This window comes from Mytilus edulis, chromosome 3, assembly GCF_963676685.1.
Source record: "Mytilus edulis chromosome 3, xbMytEdul2.2, whole genome shotgun sequence".
In the NCBI taxonomy this organism is placed as follows: domain Eukaryota; kingdom Metazoa; phylum Mollusca; class Bivalvia; order Mytilida; family Mytilidae; genus Mytilus; species Mytilus edulis.
In genome coordinates, this window is record NC_092346.1 from 92,235,214 (window position 1) to 92,257,544 (window position 22,331).

At 31.9% G+C, this 22,331-nt stretch overlaps 1 protein-coding gene and 1 long non-coding RNA gene across 2 annotated transcripts in view; both read left to right on the forward strand.

The window, feature by feature from the left end:
- The window catches only part of LOC139517766 (hemicentin-1-like), a 29,020-nt gene extending 7,517 nt beyond the window's left edge, over positions 1–21,503 (forward strand). Inside the window, exons 6-10 of the mRNA XM_071309154.1 lie at positions 15,894–16,178; positions 17,294–17,728; positions 19,087–19,209; positions 20,600–20,651; positions 21,186–21,503. Coding sequence (XP_071165255.1) covers positions 15,894–16,178; positions 17,294–17,728; positions 19,087–19,209; positions 20,600–20,651; positions 21,186–21,438 — 1,148 coding nt within the window. The 3' untranslated portion in view covers positions 21,439–21,503. The remainder of the gene's footprint in view (positions 1–15,893; positions 16,179–17,293; positions 17,729–19,086; positions 19,210–20,599; positions 20,652–21,185) is intronic.
- LOC139517769 (uncharacterized) lies at positions 104–14,266 on the forward strand. The gene is made up of 4 exons (XR_011663198.1): positions 104–159; positions 3,885–3,983; positions 5,047–5,164; positions 13,910–14,266. It is a non-coding gene; the product is annotated as an uncharacterized lncRNA (long non-coding RNA).
- Positions 21,504–22,331: the final 828 nt, after the last annotated feature.

Sequence of the window (22,331 nt, forward strand, 5' to 3'; positions counted from 1 at the left end):
AAATGGGTTGCATTGTCGATTAACTGGAAGAAATCGGGGAACGAAACATACATTTTAGAAAGTGTAGGCAGTGTATTGTTTGAGTACTTGGACCATCACACAGTGGACCATCATGACCATGGGAAAGCGTAATGGCCAAATGTCAAAATATTATGAAAGGTAAATATCATAGACTCCCATCATAATCATGCACATTTTTTAGGAAGATGATAGTATTATACCTTCATGAAAAACATAGGAGTCACTGTGTTCATGTCATGCATGTAAACCAGAAAATCAGTCAAAAATTTACAAAAAGTTTTAAAACGGAAGCAAGTCAACTCGCCCCACTGGTAAAAGGTAAACGGACAGAAAATCACAGGACAAAAAGTCACAGGACATAAAGACACAGGACATAAAGACACAAATTTGGTGGGACAAAAAGTCACAGGACAAAAAGTCACAAATAATCTTTTGACAATTGTTTGAATATATAAGAGAAATATCTTGAAATATTTACTTTTTAATACAGTCATATATTCATATTAAAGTTTAGGAAATGTGTCATTATATTTAAAAAATGAAGATTTATTTAATTTTAATCATGCAAAAGAAAGATATTTTGGCACCATGAAGCCATTTAGTTTGTAATCCCGATTTTGTTTTTTGCCCATGGATTTATGAGTTTTGAACAGCGGTATACTACTGTTGCCTTTATTTAGGTGCCAAGCCACTTTGACATTTTGTTTTTTTTAACAATTATTTGATCATCTTTGATATTTTTTTGAAAATTTTGTTTACAAAGTTGGTTAATATACAATAGTTCAAGAAAAATACAAAAATATTTTTGTAGAATAAATGTTTTTTATTCAAAGAAAATAATCAGAAAAAATTAATTGTGACTTTTTGTCCTGTGACTTTTTGTCCGTGACTTTTTGTCATTGACTTTTTGTCCTGTGACTTTCTGTCCTACATTCTGGTAAAACGCCCCACTTTTTTAACAACAGGACCTTCTTTTTTTTTAAATCGCTGAACTCATGTTGAGGGAGCTTATAGTCTATGCCACCATTTGTATTGAATTGGATACAATTCAGTGGGTGGTGGGGGTTTGATTGAAATTGAATATAAAAGCCAGGATAAAAAAAAGGGTTACTTTGACATGTTTGACAACAATGGACAATGCAGGATAACATTTTCATCCTAGCCAGCCCTCCCCCCTTTTTCCCCCAAAAAAACCTAGTCCAAATAGCTATAAATAACTACCCAAACCCTAGTCCAAATAATTATGACGTCTTGAAAGGCTATTATAATGTTGATGTAAGGCGTCAAAGAAAAAAATTATAATAGCCTTTCAAGACGTCATAATTATTTGGACTACCCAAACCCTTGAAAATCAAGTGGTTATACATCTTATCGCTAATCCCGGCTGACCCGGCCGCTTGAAATTTTGACGCATACAACATACACTTTTCCATTGTACATGTGGCATCATATATTTTGTATTGTGACGTTAAAATTTTACAGGGACTTGTGTGATATCCAGTAATGGGATAAAATCACGGGGGCGGATCCAGCCATTTAAAAAGAGGAGTTCCCAACCCAGGACAAAGGGGGCCTGAGGGTTCCAACTATATGTCCCCATTCAAATGCATTGATCAGCCAAAAAAGGGGATCCCCCTCCCCCACCCCCTCTAAAAAAAAATATTAAGTCTGACAGTGTGGCCCAGGTTAAAAAAAAAATAATTGTCGTCAGTAAAACTGCATTTTCGGTCATCAAATCAACAATGGACGGTGGCAAATCTTCAACTACTGTACTGTTATTCCGATTCTAATGCATAACAAAAAGAAATAGTATGTTCATGATGTTAGAGCTTGAAAAAATGTATATAAAATTTGACATACTAGTACAAAAAAAATCCCCAAAACTTCATGAATGAATTTTGCGCAAAGAACTTACATTTTGTAAGTCATGGCTAAATGTCATTATGTGACTTGAATCTTCATAGAAATGAAAACGTTCAAATTGGAACCTCTTTGATACCAATTCGAATAAAATAACTGTAAAACGGCGAATTTAAGATGGTGTTGTTCTATTAATGACAACATGTACATGTAGTAATCCAATCAATTCAAAATTCAGATCCCTCATTAGTTATCCCTGGTCATGCTGGTTAGCTGTGGAATTGACGGTAATTATATAAACTTTAGCCAATTGTAGGATAAAAATTGCATTAGAATCACTTATTTACTACATGTATTATTTAATGTTTGCATTTATTGGAGAAAACATTACTTAACTAACCCGTCGCCAGTAAACTTAATTTGCGACCATCAAATCCACAATTGATGCCGTCGGAGCTTAAAAAACAATACAGTTATCTCCTAAAAGTATGCATGGTCACAAAAAAAGCTGCCTGCCGGGTTTACAAAAAATTCTCATGTTAGGGGAAACCAACAATTAATTATCCATGGCCTTACACTAATGAAAAAAAACAGAGATCAAATGACATCAATTTGTTACCAACTATATATGTCACCATACATCCTTTAACAATGAGCAAAGCCCATACATTATACCATATACTGTAAATTCTGAAATTAATGTATGCATTTATTATTGCTAATTTGTCTTAAATGCGATTTTAATTTTTTCGATTTTGAGAAAAATCCTGTTAAATTCATATAAAATATTTTTAAATGTGAGTTTAAATTATTGCGTTTACAACTCTGTCGCATTTTAGCAATAATAAAAACCTTGCAATAATTTCTGAATTTACAGAAATCAGCTATATAAAAGACCCTATTAAATGAAAATAAAAAATGTGTAAAAACAATTCAAACAAGAATACTAACAGACTTAACAACAAATTAAAGGAAAACCTGCACCACTGAATTACAAACTCCTGACGTGGGACAGGCACATACTAATATGCAGGATGTGATTAGGGCTGGACTATATAGTTAACAGTTTGTGGTGCCAAAATAAACCCACCTTTATATATATATATATAAAAGAAGATGTGGTATGATTGCCAATGAGACGATGGTCCACAAGAGACCAAAATGACACAGAAATTAACCATAGTTACTATAGATCATCGTACAGCCTTCAACAATGAGCAAAGCCTATACCACATAGTCAGCTATAACAGGCCCTGAAATAAAACTGTAAAACAATTCAAATGAGAAAAGTAACGGCCTTATTTATATAAAAAATATGAACGAAAAACAAATATGTAACATTAACACATAAACAAACGACCACTGAATTACAGGCTCATGACTTGAAACAGGCACATACATAACCTCAGTCCTTGTACATGATGTGAAAAGGGATTAACTCATCAGATCTATACCATGTATACAAAGAAGAAAGACATCTATTGACTAACAAAAACACACACAAAACATGCTTTTTGACAGAAAATCTATTGGCATGCTGCAAGATACATGAAAGGTTGTTCTTTTGTTAAATGCCGGATATACATGATACATTGTATATGGATTATAACAGAAATGACAACGTGCTACGTTCGAACATGACTTTAATCTTTCCTATATCATGTATATGAAAATGGTGTATTTTAACAGCAAAACAAGATCTAATAAACATCTGATGGTAATTAATGCCTGAAATGATTTTTTAACTCTATACAACAAAATATATCAATTAAAATCAGAAAGTTCATACTGTAAATGTATTTTTTAGCTACATGTAAGATGCTGTTCACCTGTTGATCTTCTTTCTGTTGTTTGCTTACATGTTGTTTGCATTCACTCAAAAGAAAAAGTATATATAGTAAAGGTATAAATTAGTGAGCATCAGTTCAACATGTTCATACTACAATGCACATCTAGTTTTTGTCTGGACTTCTTGATTAAATAATTTAGATTTACAATTTTAGCTTGTTACCAAAAGAATGGAAAGTACAGTATTAAAACCACTGGTGAACATGTACTATACATGTAGGTGTGAATGTCCTGAAAAAAGAACAGATATCAAAGTATGTTCATCTGTAGAATTGCAGTTAATTTTGATAATTTGATGTACTGGTAACTTATGTTTTAAGTATAATTGTACATGTACACTGTTGCTTATTTTTCTATCTTTCCAAGGTAGCATCTGCATTACAAGCCTACCTAGGTAGACTGGCCTATCCAATGTATATTTTTGCTTAAATTAAGGGTTTAAAACTTTTGAAAACTGTTGAAAATCAGTTATACTGACTTTTTATGGGCATTATGTTTTTTAGTCTGTGCGTTTGTTTGTTCGTCTGTCTGTCCGTCCGTCATGTCAAAGTTTTTGGTCAAGGTAGGTTTTGATGAAGTTGAAGTCCAAGAACTTGAAACTTAGTACGCATGTTCCCTATGATATAATCTTTCTAATTTAAATGCCAAATTAGAGTTTTACCATATTTTCACGGTCCACTTAACATAAAAAAATGATAATGAGGATGGGGCATCCGTGTATTAGGGACACATTCTTGTTTTCTATATGCCTTCATGTTTTAAGCTGAGTTTTGATATGTGATACATGTAGTTTTGAGTCCTGCACATATACATCACTGTACATTGATTGTCATTGGAGTTAAAATGACAATGACAGGTTTTTTTTTTAATATTGCTTCTTAGTGTTGATCAATTTACCTTATATATTAAATAAATAAAGTTTATAAATTATTGTCGCAGATTAAATTTTTTTAATATTTTAAAAATAAGCTGAATTTATGAAAAGAGATTGTGGTTGGATTGTCAACAAGAAAACTTTTCACTAGACTAGTAGTCGAAATGAAAAGGATGCTATAAATTTTAGGGTCTCAACAGTGAACAAAACCATACTATAGAGTCAGCTGTAAAAGATCCTGTCAAAACGAGCAATATTTAAATCCAGAAAACTAGTGATGTTCCAATTACCATGTTCAGTATATATTGGTTATAATATATAAAAAAATCACTTTTTTTCTTTCTCTTAACCAAAGGAGAACTTTATTGTCAATTTATTTTTATTGGAAGATAGTGCATCAGGTTCAGGTTTTATATGATAATCACAGGAATTTAAATTTTCAGTATTAGCTCCTCAGATGTCAGTGGAAGTGGAAGCTATATGTATACATTATATGTTTAAATGAAATTGGCGACAGGATTAGATATAGAGGAGATGCTATAGCTACAGTATATGTAACTGGTATGTATTTGTTGAGGTATTTAATGCAAAAATACAGTATTTAAATTTTAATACAAAAATACTGAATTCCAAGGCAATTTCAAAAAAGGGAAATCCATTGTGGTAGTTCCTAGGTTTTAAGAACAAAACATGTTTTTTTTTAGGTTATTGCTTTAATATACTTTGAATAAACAAACTATGTGCCATGCAGGGGACATTGGAACCCTGTACTTTTTCTTATAGTTAAAACTCCTTAAAAATATATGTCCCTCCATACAATACCAAGAGGTTTCTGTGCACTTTGATTTTCATTTGTAAAGTTTACAAACATTCATACCAAATTTCAACCATAATGAACTTCCGCAGCAGAGATAATCAAAAAAGTAGTGCAAATAAACAATTTGCAGAGCATTTGGAGTTTTGAGTTATACCCCTATGGAAGATAAATGACAAATTTTGTAGCTAGATGTTAACAGAATGCATCTATAGAGCTATAGACATTCCATTTTTATATGACCGCCTTAAAAATTTGGTGTTCTTTGTCATCTTTGTAAGCATCGTCCGAAGACACTTAGTTTCCTGACAGTAACCTTAGTTTAAATGAATGGATCTCTATGAAATATAAACACAAGGTTTGAAACCACAAAAGGAAGATTGGGATTGATGTTGGGGTTATGGTCCCAACAGTTTAGGAACAAGGAGCCCAACAGGGGTCAAAATAAGTATTTTTCCTAGGTTCCAGACAATTACTTGTGTGTAAGTGTATGGATCTTTCTGAAATTGTACCACAAGGTTCCATACCAAAAAAGGAAGGTTGGGATTGATTTTGGGGGTTATGGCACAAACTGTTTATGAAAAAGGGGCCAAAACAATACTTTTCTAATTCTTTGTATAAATTGCTTTTTAGCTCACCTGGCCCTTAAACAGGGGCTGATCCAGTCATTTAAAAGAAAGTGTGGGGGGGATCCAATTACATGTCTCCATTCAAATGCATTGATCGTCTAAAAATAAAGGGAACCTCCCTATGCCGTATGGATCCGTGCCTGTCTTAAGTGAGCTTTTCTCATCACTTTGCATCCGTCGTCCGTAAACTTTTACAAAAATCTTCTCTGAAACTACTTGGCCACAATCATCATTGGGGTATCTAGTTTTAAAATTGTGTCCCGTCACCCGCCAAAATAATCAAGATGGCCACCATGGCTAAAAATAAAACATAGGGGTAAAATGTATATTTTGGCTAATAACTCTGAACTCAAAGCATTTAGAGCAAATCTGACATGGGGGTTAAATTGTTTATTAGGTCAAGATCTCTCTGCCCTGAAATTTTCAGATAAATCAGACAATGGGTTGTTGGGTTGCTGCCCCTGAATTGGTAATTTTAAGGAAACTTTGTCTGTGTTCGGTTATTATCTTGAAATTTATTATAGATAGAGATAAACTTTAAACAGCAATTATGTTCAGCAAAGTAAGATCTACAAATAAGTCAACATGATCAAAATGGTCAGTTGACCCCTTAAGGAGATATTGCCCTTAATAGTCATTTTTTTTACCAATTTTTCATAAATGTTTGTTATCTTTTACAAAAATCTTCTCCTCTGAAACTACTGAACCAAATTCAACAAAACTTAGCCAAAATCATAATAAGGGTATAGTTTAAAAATTGTGTGCGGTGACCCCGCCAACCAACAAAGATGGCCACCATGGCTAAAAATAGAACATAGGGGTAAAATGTAGATTTTGGCTTATAACTCTGAAACCAAAGCATTTAAAGCAAATCTTACAAGGGGTTTCCTTGTTTATCTAGTCAATATCTATCTGCCCTGGAATTTTCAGATGAATTGGACAACTGGTTGTTGGGTTACTGCCCCCCAATTGGTAATTTTTAAAGAAATTTAGCCGTTTTTATACGACCGCAAAATTTGAAAAATTTTTCGTCGTATATTGCTATCACGTTGGCGTCGGCGTCGGCGTCGGCCGGCGTCCGAATACTTTTAGTTTTCGCACTCTAACTTTAGTAAAAGTGAATGGAAATCTATGAAATTTTAACACCAGGTTTATGACCACAAAAGGAAGGTTGGTATTGATTTTGGGAGTTTTGGTCCCAACATTTTAGGAATTAGGGGCCAAAAAGGGCCCAAATAAGCATTTTCTTGGTTTTCGCACTATAACTTAAGTTTAAGTTAATAGAAATCTATGAAATTTTGACACAAGGTTTATGACCACAAAAGAACGGTTGGGATTGATTTTAGGAGGTTAGGTTTCAATAGTTTAGGAATTAGGGGCCAAAAAAGGGCCCAAATAAGCATTATTCTTGGTTTTCGCACAATAACTTTAGTTTAAGTAAATAGAAATCAATGAAATTTAAACACAATGTTAATGACTACAAAAGGAAGGTTGGTATTGATTTTGGGAGTTTAGGTCCCAACAGTTTAGGAATTAGGGGCCAAAAAGGGACCCAAATAAGCATTTTTCTTGGTTTTCGCACCATAACCTTAGTATAAGTAAATAGAAATCTATGAAATTTAAACACAAGGTTTATGACCATAAAAGGAAGGTTGGTATTGATTTTGGGAGTCTTGTTCCCAACAGAATAAGGGGCCCAAAGGGTCCAAAATTAAACTTTGTTTGATTTCATCAAAATTGAATAATTGGGGTTCTTTGATATGCCGAATCTAACTGTCATGACTGTGTATGTAGATTCTTAACTTTTGGTCCCGTTTTCAAATTGGTCTACATTAAGGTCCAAAGGGTCCAAAATTAAACTTAGTTTGATTTTGACAAAAAATGAATCAGTTAGGTTCTTTGATATGCTGAATCTAAAAATGTACTTAGATTCTTGATTATTGGCCCAGTTTTCAAGTTGGTCCAAATCGGGGTCCAAAATTAAACTTTGTTTGATTTCATCAAAAATTGAATAAATGAGGTTCTTTGATATACCAAATCTAACTGTGTATGTAGATTCTTCATTTTTGGTCCTGTTTTCAAATTGGTCTACACTAAAGTCCAAAGGGTCCAAAATTAAACTTAGTCTGATTTCAACAAAAATTGAAATCTTGGGGTTCTTTGATATGCTGAATCCAAAAATGTACTTAGATTTTTTATTATGGGCCCAGTTTTCAAGTTGGTCCAAATCAGGATCTAAAATTATTATATTAAGTATTGTGCAATAGCAAGTCTTTTCAATTGCACAGTATTGCGCAATGGCAAGAAATATCTAATTGCACAATATTGTGAAATAGCAATTTTTTTTTTAATTAGAGTTATCTTTCTTTGTCCAGAATAGTAAGCAAGAAATATCTAATTGCAAAATATTGTGCAATAGCAAGATTTTTTTTTAATTGGAGTTATCTTTCTTTGTCCAGAATCAACTTAAATCTTTGTTATATACAACATACAATGTATATTAACTTTTTACTACCAACTGATAAATTATAATAAATAACATTCAGTGATAACAAGCAGTTTTTTTTTACATCTTAAAATTTTATGATGTATTTAAATGAGTAGTTATTGTTGCAAACTCCATTAGAAATTTTAATTGAGATTAGTTTTGGAATAAGGGAAAGGGGGATGTGATTAAAAAAATTGGGTTCAATTTTTCTCATTTGAAATTTCATAAATAAAAAAGAAAATTTCTTCAAACATTTTTATGCCCCACCTACGATAGTAGAGGGGCATTATGTTTTCTGGTCTGTGCGTCCATCCGTCTGTCCGTTCGTCTGTCCGTTCGTCCGTCCGTCTGTCCCGCTTCAGGTTAAAGTTTTTGGTCAAGGTAGTTTTTGATGAAGTTTAAGTCCAATCGACTTCAAACTTAGTACACATGTCCCCTATGATATGTTCTTTCTAATTTTAATGCCAAATTAGAGTTTTTACCCCAATTTCACGGTCCACTGAACATGGAAAATGATAGTGCGAGTGGGGCATTCGTGTACTGAGGACACATTCTTGTTTTGAGAGGATTAATATTCAACAGCATAGTGAATTGCTCTAAGAGAAAACAAAAATTTTAAGTTCATTAGAACACATTCATTCTGTGTCAGAAACCTATGCTGTGTCAACTATTTAATCACAATCCAAATTTAGAGCTGAATCCAGCTTGAATGTTGTGTCCATACTTGCCCCAACCGTTCAGGGTTCAACCTCTGCGGTCGTATAAAGCTACGCCCTGCGGAGCATCTGGTTGGTCCTGTTTTCAAATTGGTCTACACTAAAGTCCAAAGGGTCCAAAATTAAACTTAGTCTGATTTTATCAAAAATTGAAATCTTGGGGTTCTTTGATATGCTGAATCCAAAAATGTACTTAGATTTTTTATTATGGGCCCAGTTTTCAAGTTGGTCCAAATCAGGATCCAAAATTATTATATTAAGTATTGTGCAATAGCAAGTCTTTTCAATTGCACAGTATTGCGCAATGGCAAGAAATATCTAATTGCACAATATTGTGAAATAGCAAATTTTTTTTTAATTAGAGTTATCTTTCTTTGTCCAGAATAGTAAGCAAGAAATATCTAATTGCAAAATATTGTGCAATAGCAAGATTTTTTTTAATTGGAGTTATCTTTCTTTGTCCAGAATCAACTTAAATCTTTGTTATATACAATATACAATGTATATTCACTTTTTACTACCAACTGATAAATTAAAATAATATTTACCATTCAGTGATAACAAGCAGTTTTTTTACATCTTAATATTTTATGATGTATTTAAATGAGTAGTTATTGTTGCAAACTCCATTAGAAATTTTAATTGAGATTAGTTTTGGAATAAGGGAAAGGGGAATGTGATTAAAAAAATTGGGTTCAATTTTTCTCATTTGAAATTTCATAAATAAAAAAGAAAATTTCTTCAAACATTTTTTTGAGAGGATTAATATTCAACAACATAGTGAATTGCTCTAAGAGAAAACAAAAATTTTAAGTTCATTAGAACACATTCATTCTGTGTCAGAAACCTATGCTGTGTCAACTATTTAATCACAATCCAAATTTAGAGCTGAATCCAGCTTGAATGTTGTGTCCATACTTGCCCCAACTGTTCAGGGTTCAACCTCTGCGGTCGTATAAAGCTACGCCCTGCGGAGCATCTGGTTGGTTATTATCTTGAATACTATTATAGATAGAGATAACTTGTAAACAGCAATAATGTTCAGCAAATTAAGATCTACAAATTATTAGTCAAACATTACCAAAATGGTCAGTTGACCCCTTAAGGAGTTATTGCCCTTTATAGTCATTTTTTGGAAAATGACGCAGTCATTGTTCCATAACTGCCGACCTGAACTTCATTACATTTCTCTGCCTACCGCGCTTGGTTTCGTATTTCCTATTTTCCATACAAACTGGAATCTGCTTGTGTTATCATTATGCATCATTGTGTAGTAATAAATCAGCCAGGACCCAGTTTACACTGGTTTTTGCTTGTATTCCACTACACTCGAACAAAGTGTTGTAGTTTGACGGGAACCAGTTTTAGAATTTGTAAACTACAAAACGTAATCGGTTATTGTTCATTCCGTTTTGGTGTTTCATACCGACTTATATGGTTTGAATAAGCTTAAGACCCTTCAAACATTAATGTGATAGGTATATTAAAGATTGTTTTACAAAAGGATTGAACTGTTTTACTTTCAAAGTCGTACTATAGGGATATCTGTCATATACGGATTTCCACTCTCACCGGTTAATTTCTTCTTTTACACGTGCTTTGGAAACTTCCTGTTTAATCGCAAGTTTTAAAATTGTTTTTGAGTGAATTAAACTTATTTTAACAATCATGAAGCGTTCCAGAATCATTTTAAAGCAGTTTCTTCTTCTCTTTGATGATGGAAAATAGGTTTTCTCAAGAAAATACCGCAAACGATCGCAGAGGAATTGAAACGTACAAGTCAAGTCGGCACCTGGTTAAATTGGCATCTAGTCAAATCGGCACCTATTCGACGTCAATTCGGCATCCAATAATATTTGTTATAATATTTTCTATTCAATTAATTAATTACTGTTACCAAGTACATAGTGAATATGTTGTTGTGTATTTTGGTAAACCACGAAACGAAAGTGAATATGTAGTGTATAAAGGTAAACAACGAAGCCCTTACCAAAGCTGTTGTTTTAACAATTAGACAATTTGTGTAATTGTAAAAACAAGTCAATTATTAAAATAAAATGGAAAACTATTAGTCCCTTTCAATAAATCAAACTTTCATGCCAAATAATTAGCAAATTTAAGGTGTTTGTTTTTCAGTAAAGTTTAAACAGCATTAAACCAACAATCCTGTAAAATGCTCAACTGGTTAAAATAATGCAGAAAAATACACAATATCTCATGTATTAGTCCAAATAATTATGACGTCTGGCAAGGCTATTTTATTATTTTTCTGGGACGCCTTCCTACGACGTTCGTAGGAAGGCGTCCCAGAAAAAAAATTAACATAGCCTTGCGGTCATAGGAACGTGTTCCAGAATAAAATTTAAAAAAGCCTTGCCAGACGTAATAATTATTTGGACTACTAATATATATATATATCATTAAAAAACACCAAAAAAGTCATTAGTTGAGAAAAATAAATATATACAAAATGTACATGAACACCCAAAAATGTGAAAGTTAGTATTTAACTCTTTTTGCTTAAATACTGAAAAAAATTCTGGCAACCCCTTTCTTATTTTTACCCTATTGCTTAAAATACTGTTAAAAATATATATTTAACATGGGTGACAAATTGACTATATCAGGTGTCGATTTTAACCAGGTGCTGATTTGTCCAGGTGCCAATTTAACTAGGTGCCAGTTTGACTAGAATTCTTTGACAAATGTTTGAAACTATCTGAGTTTCATTAGACCTTTGATAGCAGTAACAAAAAGATTATTTACTTAATATTTTGTGGGAGAAGGGGGTTCAGACTGTGTGGTATCAGGTCTGTTTGTGCCCAATACATTTTCGCACCCTACACGTTCGCACATTCACACTCCACTCATTCACGCCCAATTTTAATTCAAATTCAAGTTGAATAATTGGAAAATCATGGTTGTTGTTTTAAATTGCTTTGGTGTGAATACTGAATGTATTTATAGCTTGGTATGAGTAAAACATTGAAGATTTTAAAGGAAAAAACACAAAAGATAATTGTTTTTAACAGCTTGGTCCCATTGATCTGAAACAACGAAACAATAAAACATAGAAACCAAAATATAGCAATCCACTAATATAACCAAAACATGATAAAATTTATTCAACACGCAGAAACAAACATAGTCAGAATCTCACTTCATTTTGAAACAAGTCAATGAAACAAGTTATAGCAATACACTAACCAAAACATGATTAAGAGTTATTCAACACAAAATAAAACGTTGACAAAATACCACTTTATTTAGAAAGGATTATTATTATTTTTAGCAATACCTTATCCAAAACATGATTAAGATTTATTCAACACAAAAAAAAAATTGCTGTCTCACTTTATTTTGAGACAATGACAACAATTATACTTATAAGAAAACACTTGCTTACAGAGTTATTAAACACAAAACCAATTAAGATTGGGTGCGAACATGTAGGGTGTGAAAGTGAAAGGGGTGAAAATGAGTGGGCGCAAACGTGAATGGAAGCGAACGGACCCAGATTCAGACTATGTACCAGTGAGAAATATACATGCCTTTCTACGGTATTTATTTGTACAATTCAGCTAGTCTTGACCTATTCATTTGTCTTAAAAAACAGCCAGTTGTCACCTTCACTTCACACACACACACATATACGAATATCAATTATATGCTCACGATACATGTTGCATTGTTAAACTAATTACGGTATGTGAAAATCAAGACTTGCATAAAAACTATCCCAATATTAGAGACAGTGGCGTCATTTTTCTTCAGAGCTTTCAGCTCTTTGATTAACATTTGTCATTAATTTGGTAAATTTTGGTAAGTTTTTACATAGTGTCCTCTGTAACTAAAGGGCCAAGTTCATTATAGATAGAGAAAACTGTCAGTAACAAAAATGATCAGTAAAAGTTGATCTACAAACACATCATCATCACGAAAACACAATTTTGTGATGAATCCATCTGTTTCCTTTGTTTAATATGCACATAAACCAAGGTGAGCAACACAGGCTCTTAAGAGCCTCTATTTTTTTTTACCAATTTCAATGGGGTTTTGTTCTTGAATTCATAGAGTTCTCTATTAAATATGCTGAATCAAACCGTGTATTATTTTTTGGGGGAATTTGGTCCGTTTTTAAATTGGTCTACATTAAGGTCCAAATGCCATATATATTATATATACAGGTAATGTGTAGTACACATGCATGAAAAGAGTTAGTTTTCATTATTAATTATTCATTTATTAAAGTAAAAAAATAATATGTAGTATTATTGCCAATGAGACAACTATCCATCAGAGTCTAAATGACTGAATGTTAGCAACTATAGACCACTTTACATGTATGTACAGCTTTCAACAATAAGCAAAACCAATACAGAATTTAGCAAGCTATAAAAGATCATAGAATGACAGATGTAAAACAATTCCAAAGAGAAAACTTACAGCCTGATTTACTTAAAAGACAATAAGCAAAAAAAACCAACCATGATAAATAGCAAAAAGAAAACTATTATTTCTCCACTACAGTTGTTCACACGATATTTAAATACATATATGTAAGCTTGGTAAATCATTACTTATTTAATTCATGTTATCATTTTTGCTTGATTGGTAAGCCAATATTTGATGTTATATAGTGGTTTTTTTTAATTACAGCAACTGTATTCCAAGAGTCTGATGGCTGATAATGTATTACATGATTTTATCATTCAAGCAACATCTTAGAAGCCTAGGATAAGTGCTAATGTATGAAGGAAGCCTTGGATACAAATAGCAATTACAGCAATTCCATACGGGATAGAACTCTTACACGTGGTCATGATATGGGAATGATGTATTCAAGAAATTTAAAACACATGGAATTAAATATTGTGTATATTTTTTCAACCACAAGTACTTTCAGATTATAATACAATTCAAATTCAAATTATTGTGTCAAATGACAATTATAGTCTAAAATGAATAACACATGTTTTAAACTGAATTTTATATAAATATTTGAAATTACAAGAATTTTTAGCTTATTATGCAGCCAAACTTTGAAATCTTCTAATGGTATATGCTTATTGTTTGTCAACAAATTGTTTTGAAATAAGAAGGAAATGGTTAAAAATAACTGCAATTTATCAATATAATGTGATATGAGGTATAAATCAATCAGACAGCAACACAACAACAAAAGCACATAAAAGGCATTAAGGTGCTAACATACAGTCCTCAACAATAAACAGGTGTCTAAACAATGTCATGATCTACTTAATTGACCAGAGTCTACCAATCAAAGCACTGCTATTAACACCAAATTTTTGAAATATGTTTAGTTAGGATGAGACTTTAGACAACTACGGAAACCCTGGCTTGAAACAGGCACATGAATATGGGGCTGAGTAAACTACTTTTTTTCTGCAAAACTTTTAAAACAAAAATAGGCATCTTTTGCAAGTAAGACAATTAATAATAGGTTAGTCAAGGAGTAGTATGTGTTTTTGGTGCGTGTGTCTGTCTGTCCATTCGTCCATCTTATTTTAACTTAAGGATTTTGGTTAAAGTTGTTGGTCACAGTATATGTAGTTAGCGATGCAGTTGAAGCCCAATCAACTTAATTGACACAAATAAGTGATATAATGGCTTCTAGTTCAGGTTTTGACCCTGACTTTGTGCTATACTGAACATGAAAAGTGTGAGCAGAATATCAGTGTACTATATTATATAGTGACACTGTCACACATTTTCTTGGTTTTTTTTTGTCATGCTTCAGCTTATATATTGATTTAAGTTTTGGTTTAACAAGTTACAGATCAGGTTCAAATTGTATTGCAGTCTGATGATTTTTATAAAATGTTTCTTCATTAAGCATTCACAATAGGTAGAACAGGATAAATATGAAACTTCAATAATATTAACTATATGTATACTAATCACTTTTGCTGCACCTGAGAACTAACAAACATATCAACAACCATGATAATTAGACAAATAGGAGGACATTTTGAAAAATATTTAATACAGACACAATGCCTTTTACATGCAGAAATCACGCATGTATCACAGGTGTATTTCTTGTACACATATGATTCACATGTGAAACGCATGATCACATGTGTATATCATGCATATCACACATTTTGAATTTTTTTTAGTACAGGCACCATGCCTTTTGAATGCAGAAATCACGCATGTGTCACAGGTGTTTTTTCCTACACATGTGATTCACACGTGAAACACATGATCACATGTGTATATCATGCGTATCACATTCGTTTTTCACACATGTGTCACATGCGTGGCATGAAACGTCTCTTTCACATGCGTGCGACACACATGTGAAACGCATGTGTCACGCATGTTCACATGTGTGGCATTTTTACCAGTGTACAAATAATAATTGTTATCCATTCATGGGTCAATATCAAAGGATTAGTAACATCAGTTTAGAATTATATCATTTTGTTCTGTAAATCTTTTTAAGTGTTTGATATTAAAGGTTTTAAACATCCTTTAATCAATCCCTTTTTGACGTCTTTCGTGAAAAGAAATGGCTTTGTAAGATACAAAATAGGAATTGTATTTTCATGCATTTGTCAAAATAATACTTTTGGTTTTATTATCAGCAACATCACATCTAATTATTTTATTTTAGCTCGTGTTGTTAGCATCTATCCATTTAATATCAACTGCAATGTTTCGTCTACAATAGAACTGCAATGCTTTTTAAATTTAAATGATTCCTCCAATTGGACAAATATGTGGCTTCATTCGATTAAAGGAAACAGTTTAGAGGAACGATCCGGAATAACACTGGGAAACAAATCAACATTGACAATAGCTTTCTGTGATTTTCGAGACATTGGGGATTATACCTGTACCTGGAGTTCAAACAATAAGATTTATTCATCCACATACCCAGCAACCGTTGCTGTCTTTGGTAAGAAAATCTTTACGACTTTTTTTATTGGCATTTTTGTTTATCACCTATCAACTGCAAACAACGTTTTCGTTAATTAACGTCACCTTCTTTGTCAAATTTAATTTAGTACTTCCTTCTTCTGCACATTGTTTTGTTTGGGTCTTTGATAGATTTTTTGTATGGATGTGTGTTTGATTTGTTTAGGTAGTTGTATATTTTCTCTGTGGTATATGTTAACACAGTCTGGGCTGGTGGATCTCAATTACTCATATATTAACCTTATATGTCTGTTTTGTTAATATGACGGAATTACAAACTACTTTCACAAAACTGCGAGGTTTAGCTAGATACAAGTATAATTCACCATTTTCTGTGACAAATGCTCGTGTGTCAAGTCAAGAAAATGGCAGTTTATTATCATTTCTTCTATAATTTGAATGATAGAGTTTTTTTCTCAGTTTTTTGTGGACTTCCCCTTTTTCACTTTGGATTGGAGTTCTTTTTTTTGTCTCTCAAAACATCAATCATGTTATCCAAAAGGTTTGTATACTTCCTATATTAAAAGCTGGTTTGGTTGTTTTGTACAATAACGACAAACTCAACTTTTATAATTTGTATCTAAACATTTGTCAAATAGAGAATTAAGATGTCCCTGCATACATAAAAAAACATTCAAAATAGTATGGAATATAATTAAAGCAGTCATTATAGAAACTGCATATCACAAGTCAAGTCAGAATTTATTTTTGCCAGTTGGTTGCGTATAGTCTGAATATGCATATACAAAGTCCATGTTCCAAATATGAAGCTGATATATCAAAATCAGTTCGACCATTAAACAATTAAGATTGATACAATACATTCGTAAAGAGCTAACAATGTCTACCCACTAATTTAAAATATGACAATGGTGTCTTAAATGTAAAAATGTATATCTGAAATTTTTTATACCATTTTCTGAACTTCACATTACTAAGAATTCACCAATCTTTGGAAATAAACTTCCCCGATATACTATAAAATTACTTTCTCTGCAATCATGGTTCAATTATAAGGTCTGTTTTTTTTTTTAAATCTACAAGAATATCGAATGTCCTAACTGCAATATATATTTCTCTTATTCCTTGTTACAGGATCTCCCATACTTGCATCTCAGAATGTAGACCTTCAGAGAGACGACAGTGTATTGCTGAGTGTTAAGTTTTATTCAGTTCCAAAACCCATTTCCATAGTTTGGCTTGAAAACGATAAACGTCTCCATCTTAATAGAAGTTTCTTAATGAGGACAATCATTGCTCTTAAAATATCCGAAACAGAAGTGCAAGTTGCTGGATTTTCCAGCAATCTTTTATTAGAAGAACCAATATTATATGATAGTCAGTTTAGTTGTGTAGTTACAAATGAGTACGGATATATGGATGTTCTAATAGACAAACGTCTGTTAGTAGGTTTAATTAAAGACGGTACCGCCATCACCAAAATAATTCAGACGTCAACCTCATCAAAGAGCAACATAAGTTCATTAAAACCTGCTGGATATACAGACGAACCTACACATACATCAACTGGTAAATAGTATGATTGCATACTCACTTCATAGTTTTATTCTACAATGTATAAGTTATCTGTTCGAATATATCATAATATGTATTTCCCTTCATAACACGATGACTTAGGGCTCAGTTGATTTTTTGTTTTATTAATTCCTTTAATTTCTATAATTTGCATTCCTTGTATTATATATAGGTGTCAGACCACCAATTACTCCCTCCAATTTAGAACGTATGTAAAAGTAGTCCTACTTTGACACAAAATAGTGCTTTTGATGTCATTGTTTACTTAAACTAACCAACAAATTTGCAGAAATGAAACTTTTGGTGAAAGGGAAATATATTTAGACCATTTTGAGCCAAAATTCACTTGTCTATGAGTTTGCATTAAAAATTCAGGATTAATGCGCTACATAGTACACTAATTTAAGATTTCCAGAAAACCGGGAGTTATTTTGGTAGTACCTGTCTTTTCAAAATCAGAAATTTGTTACAAGACTTTAAACATTGGTTGAAAATTGGCATGTAAGAATGTGATACATGTACAATTCAGGATATACCTGGTTTCCTTGAAGTTAAACTTAAGGTAAAATATTTAGAAAGCTGTGAAAATTGCAAAATTTGGTTGAACAGATAGGGATTTTTAATTGGTGGTCTGACACCTATATACCCCTTCGTAACACGTTTTAAATGGGCAACAGCTACGATTTAGACACAAAAATAAAGTTTATTTATTTGTTTTCCATACAATTATCAAAGCGGAATTTTTAAATAATAATCCAGTTTCAAATTGGTTCAATTTGGTAAAAAAAGAAACACATGATGATTAACATTTTTGATGATATTATACGAATTCAAAGAAACTTAAACAAATTGTCATTATAAATGCACGTGCTTATCCGTCTATTTATATTCATATTTCTTTACGAGTCCCAGAACCATCGGTTGTATTCGGATTTCATCTCGATATTTATTTAGATTGCGTGTAGTCCTAAGAGTTTCACGAATAGCTGATGCTTAATCAATGTATTGCGATTTCTGGGTTATGTATCTTTTTTTTTTAATTTTTAGATTATATCATTTATTTGTTTCTTTATGATATTAATATTACCTATTTCTGAATATTGAAAAGTTCTTTTAATGTTTTTGAGCATTTGATTTTGACATTATCGAATTTACGTTTTGAATTTTCCTTACAGTTCGGTATTTTTGTTAATTTACTTTTTTGCAGTTAAAAACCTTATTTGTTAAATATAAGGCTCACGTAAAGACACTATCTATGGAGCTTTCAAAGACGGATGTACACATGTGGTGACGGGTCTGCCTACCTTTCCGGAGCACATGAGATCATCATATTCTCTTTTTTTAATTTCCAGAAACGCTGACCAATGACCAGATTTACATTATGATTTGCGGAGTTGTTCTCGTTATTCTGTTTATTGTGGTGACAGTCTTTATTAAAAACCAAATACGAATTAATCAGACCCACAAAAGAACAGGTAACATATATTGTTTCCATACTATTATATTGAATTACAAATATACAACTTGTGTTTGTAGATAACCAGATATAGGTTAATGTTTATCCTGTTTGTGTAAGGTCACTGAAATGTCTTTCTTCCAAAATATTATAAATCTTTTATCGGTCTATGTACGGTACATCCCACACATTGGTATATGTGATGCATGAATGTTGGTAGATTTCCGGCACAAAGCCATCTACATACAGATATAAACCACACTCAACAATTGATTTATTTGTCTTGTATTTTTGTCCATATCTATATAGTAGGTTATGTATAGATATGAGGTGGTCTACTATCTTAATTTCGAAAAATTAGGCATCGATATCAATACATTTTTAAAACGCACATAAAACACATGGTATACCTTAACTTCTGACACTTATATATTTAGGCTAAAAAGTAGAATAACAAATATTGACAAAATCTCTATCATCGACGATCCAATTTGATTAAAATTCCTTTCCTTGTATAACGTGTTCATATATATACGTGTTCATATATATATATATAACGTAATCAGAGAAATATATTTCATTTGGTTGGGTGGCCGATTCTGCCGGCCAGGAACAACCAACTTAAATTTGGAAACTTGTGCACAAAAAACAATGCTCGTAAGACCGTCTCAGGAGGTATACTTTGGACAGTAAATAAATAAAATGAATAATTATTTTAAAAAAAACACAAGATGATATTTAAAACTATAAATATTATTTATCTCGAATATTTAAAAACTTGGCTTACGATTGTTTGCTAAAAACCAAAGGCATTCAAATATTTTCCCGCACATGAAAATTTTCACATGACAAAATTAGAAAATTCATACGCATCGTTGATTTGTTTTGTTTTGTTTATATAATTGTCAGTTATTATAATATTGAGCTAACAAAGTATATCATAATTAGAAATATTTAGTCGGCACATATGAGTTTTATCCAATTTGAAACTGGGGTTATTTATAAGATTTTATGTTGACAGCTTTAGCTGTTTTTAATTTTTGTATCATTAATCTTGGTTTCTTGTGGAAAGTTGTATAAGGCAATCATACCACATATTCTTATTTATATATTATAAAGTAAATAATGTATATTGTTTTATGGTAAGTTACAGCCAAAAGTAGAATTTTGATGGGGCAATTTCCCCGCTTTATTGACTATATTTCGGAAACAGGTAGGCAATTATAGATAATCTTGAAGCAACAACTTTGTCTTAAAATGGTATGAAACTTATACTCTGCTATCATAAGATTCTCAAATTGCCCTTTACTGACACTTTAAATCATATGTAGATATAACACTTCAAAATTTGCCACCAAAATCATTACGTCTTATGATTGTTAAAATGTGTAGTAATTCTTTATTTGAAGATCAACAGCCAGTGGTTCCATTGGTAGCATTACAGTATGAAGAACATGAAAGGTTAATATATAATAAGACATCTCTGCTGATATTTTCCTTATGGAAATTAAGTAGTAGATCTACAATGTACATAATAATCTTGTGTATCGTTCGATGGGATTTTTAGTTTCAATTTTTATCATTTCGTACCAATACAGTTATGCCTAAAAATCAACAACATCGACTGTTTTTTTAAAGCTTTTTTGTTTTTCATTTAGCTAAAGTTCCTGGGATATAATATGTTCAGCATTTTTTAATATTTTTTTTTAACTTGGATTTTAAGAAGCATTGAATTTTATTCAGTAAGCGAAACGTATTTCGATGAGAGGGAATAAAAGCATTCGTCAATTTGGAATCATATTATGTATTGGTGTCTGATTCGACTTCAGTTTAAGAAATGCACATCAACTTGAGACCGGACGCTTGTACTTTTTTCATTGAATCAGCCGAATATGTTTGAACTGCATTTTGCACTTGAAAAAGAACTTATTTCAGCAGTTTTCTATATAATTTTGTATAAATGGCTACTTTTTAACTTATATTTATTGCATACAGGTCTTCAGATTTACTAGATTTGCCTCAGCGAAACATTGAAAATCCCGAATATGAGGAAATCAACATTGCTCCTATCGAAGTAGAGATAGAAGAAACAGAAGACTATTTAACACCAGAACACGTTAGCAGTAAAAGTGGCAGTGACTCGAGCATAGAAAGGCAATATTTAGAATTGGGACCACCACATACGTATGAAGAAATAAGTTTGTCAAGAAGAGAACTACAAGTTTATAGCACGTGTACGTGTGAATAGTTGTAAACGCAATATATGTATGTTAGTGACAATTTTTGTTAGCAATAAAAATCAAGCAATTTTTATTAAGTGTGACCGTACCAGTCTAAAGGATTGAATGAAACAAATAGTGCATTGAAGACAAGCAAGTATCGGCAGGATTTAGGACCAATAATATTCATAATTGTACAGCAATGTTTTTTTTTTGTTTTTTGTTGTTTTTGTTTATTAATTCTTTTGTAAATCTTTTGAGTTTTACCTGAACGAATTTTAAAAAGAAGGAAGGTCGATGGCTAGAAAACCCAAATCATGTCCCAAAAAGCAGGCACTACCTGAGTCCTCAGTAAAAGAGTAGTGAAAGTTACCAAAAGTATACTCAAACCTATTATTTAATGAATGGCTATTATTTATTTTGAATTTATTGAACCATAAAATTAATTTTTGATTCTCCTCATTGAATAATCATTATGTTAAATGTGAAGAGTCAAAAAATATTTTTATGGTTCAATAAATTCAAAATAAATTATTGCCATTTATTATAAAAAAAGTTCTATCAAAAATAAAGCTCAAAGAACACTTTATATTATTTATATTAACAATCACAACGTACACACATGTTGGCGTACGAATACACAACGTCAGAGTGGGCGTGTCGCCATAAAAATTGACAACATTGAAAATAAAACTAATAATTTTTACCAATCAGAAGACAGTAAATACACCAAATTTATTTATTCGAAAATAAACTGACAACGTTAATACCATTGCAAAAAAAAAGAAGAAAAGACCAGCAATAGTACACAAAACACAACATAGAAAAACCAAAGAATGGGCAACACGAATCCCACCACACACCTGGGGTATCTAAGGATCTCCGGGAGGGTAAGCAGAAATTGATCTACATGTACATGTTA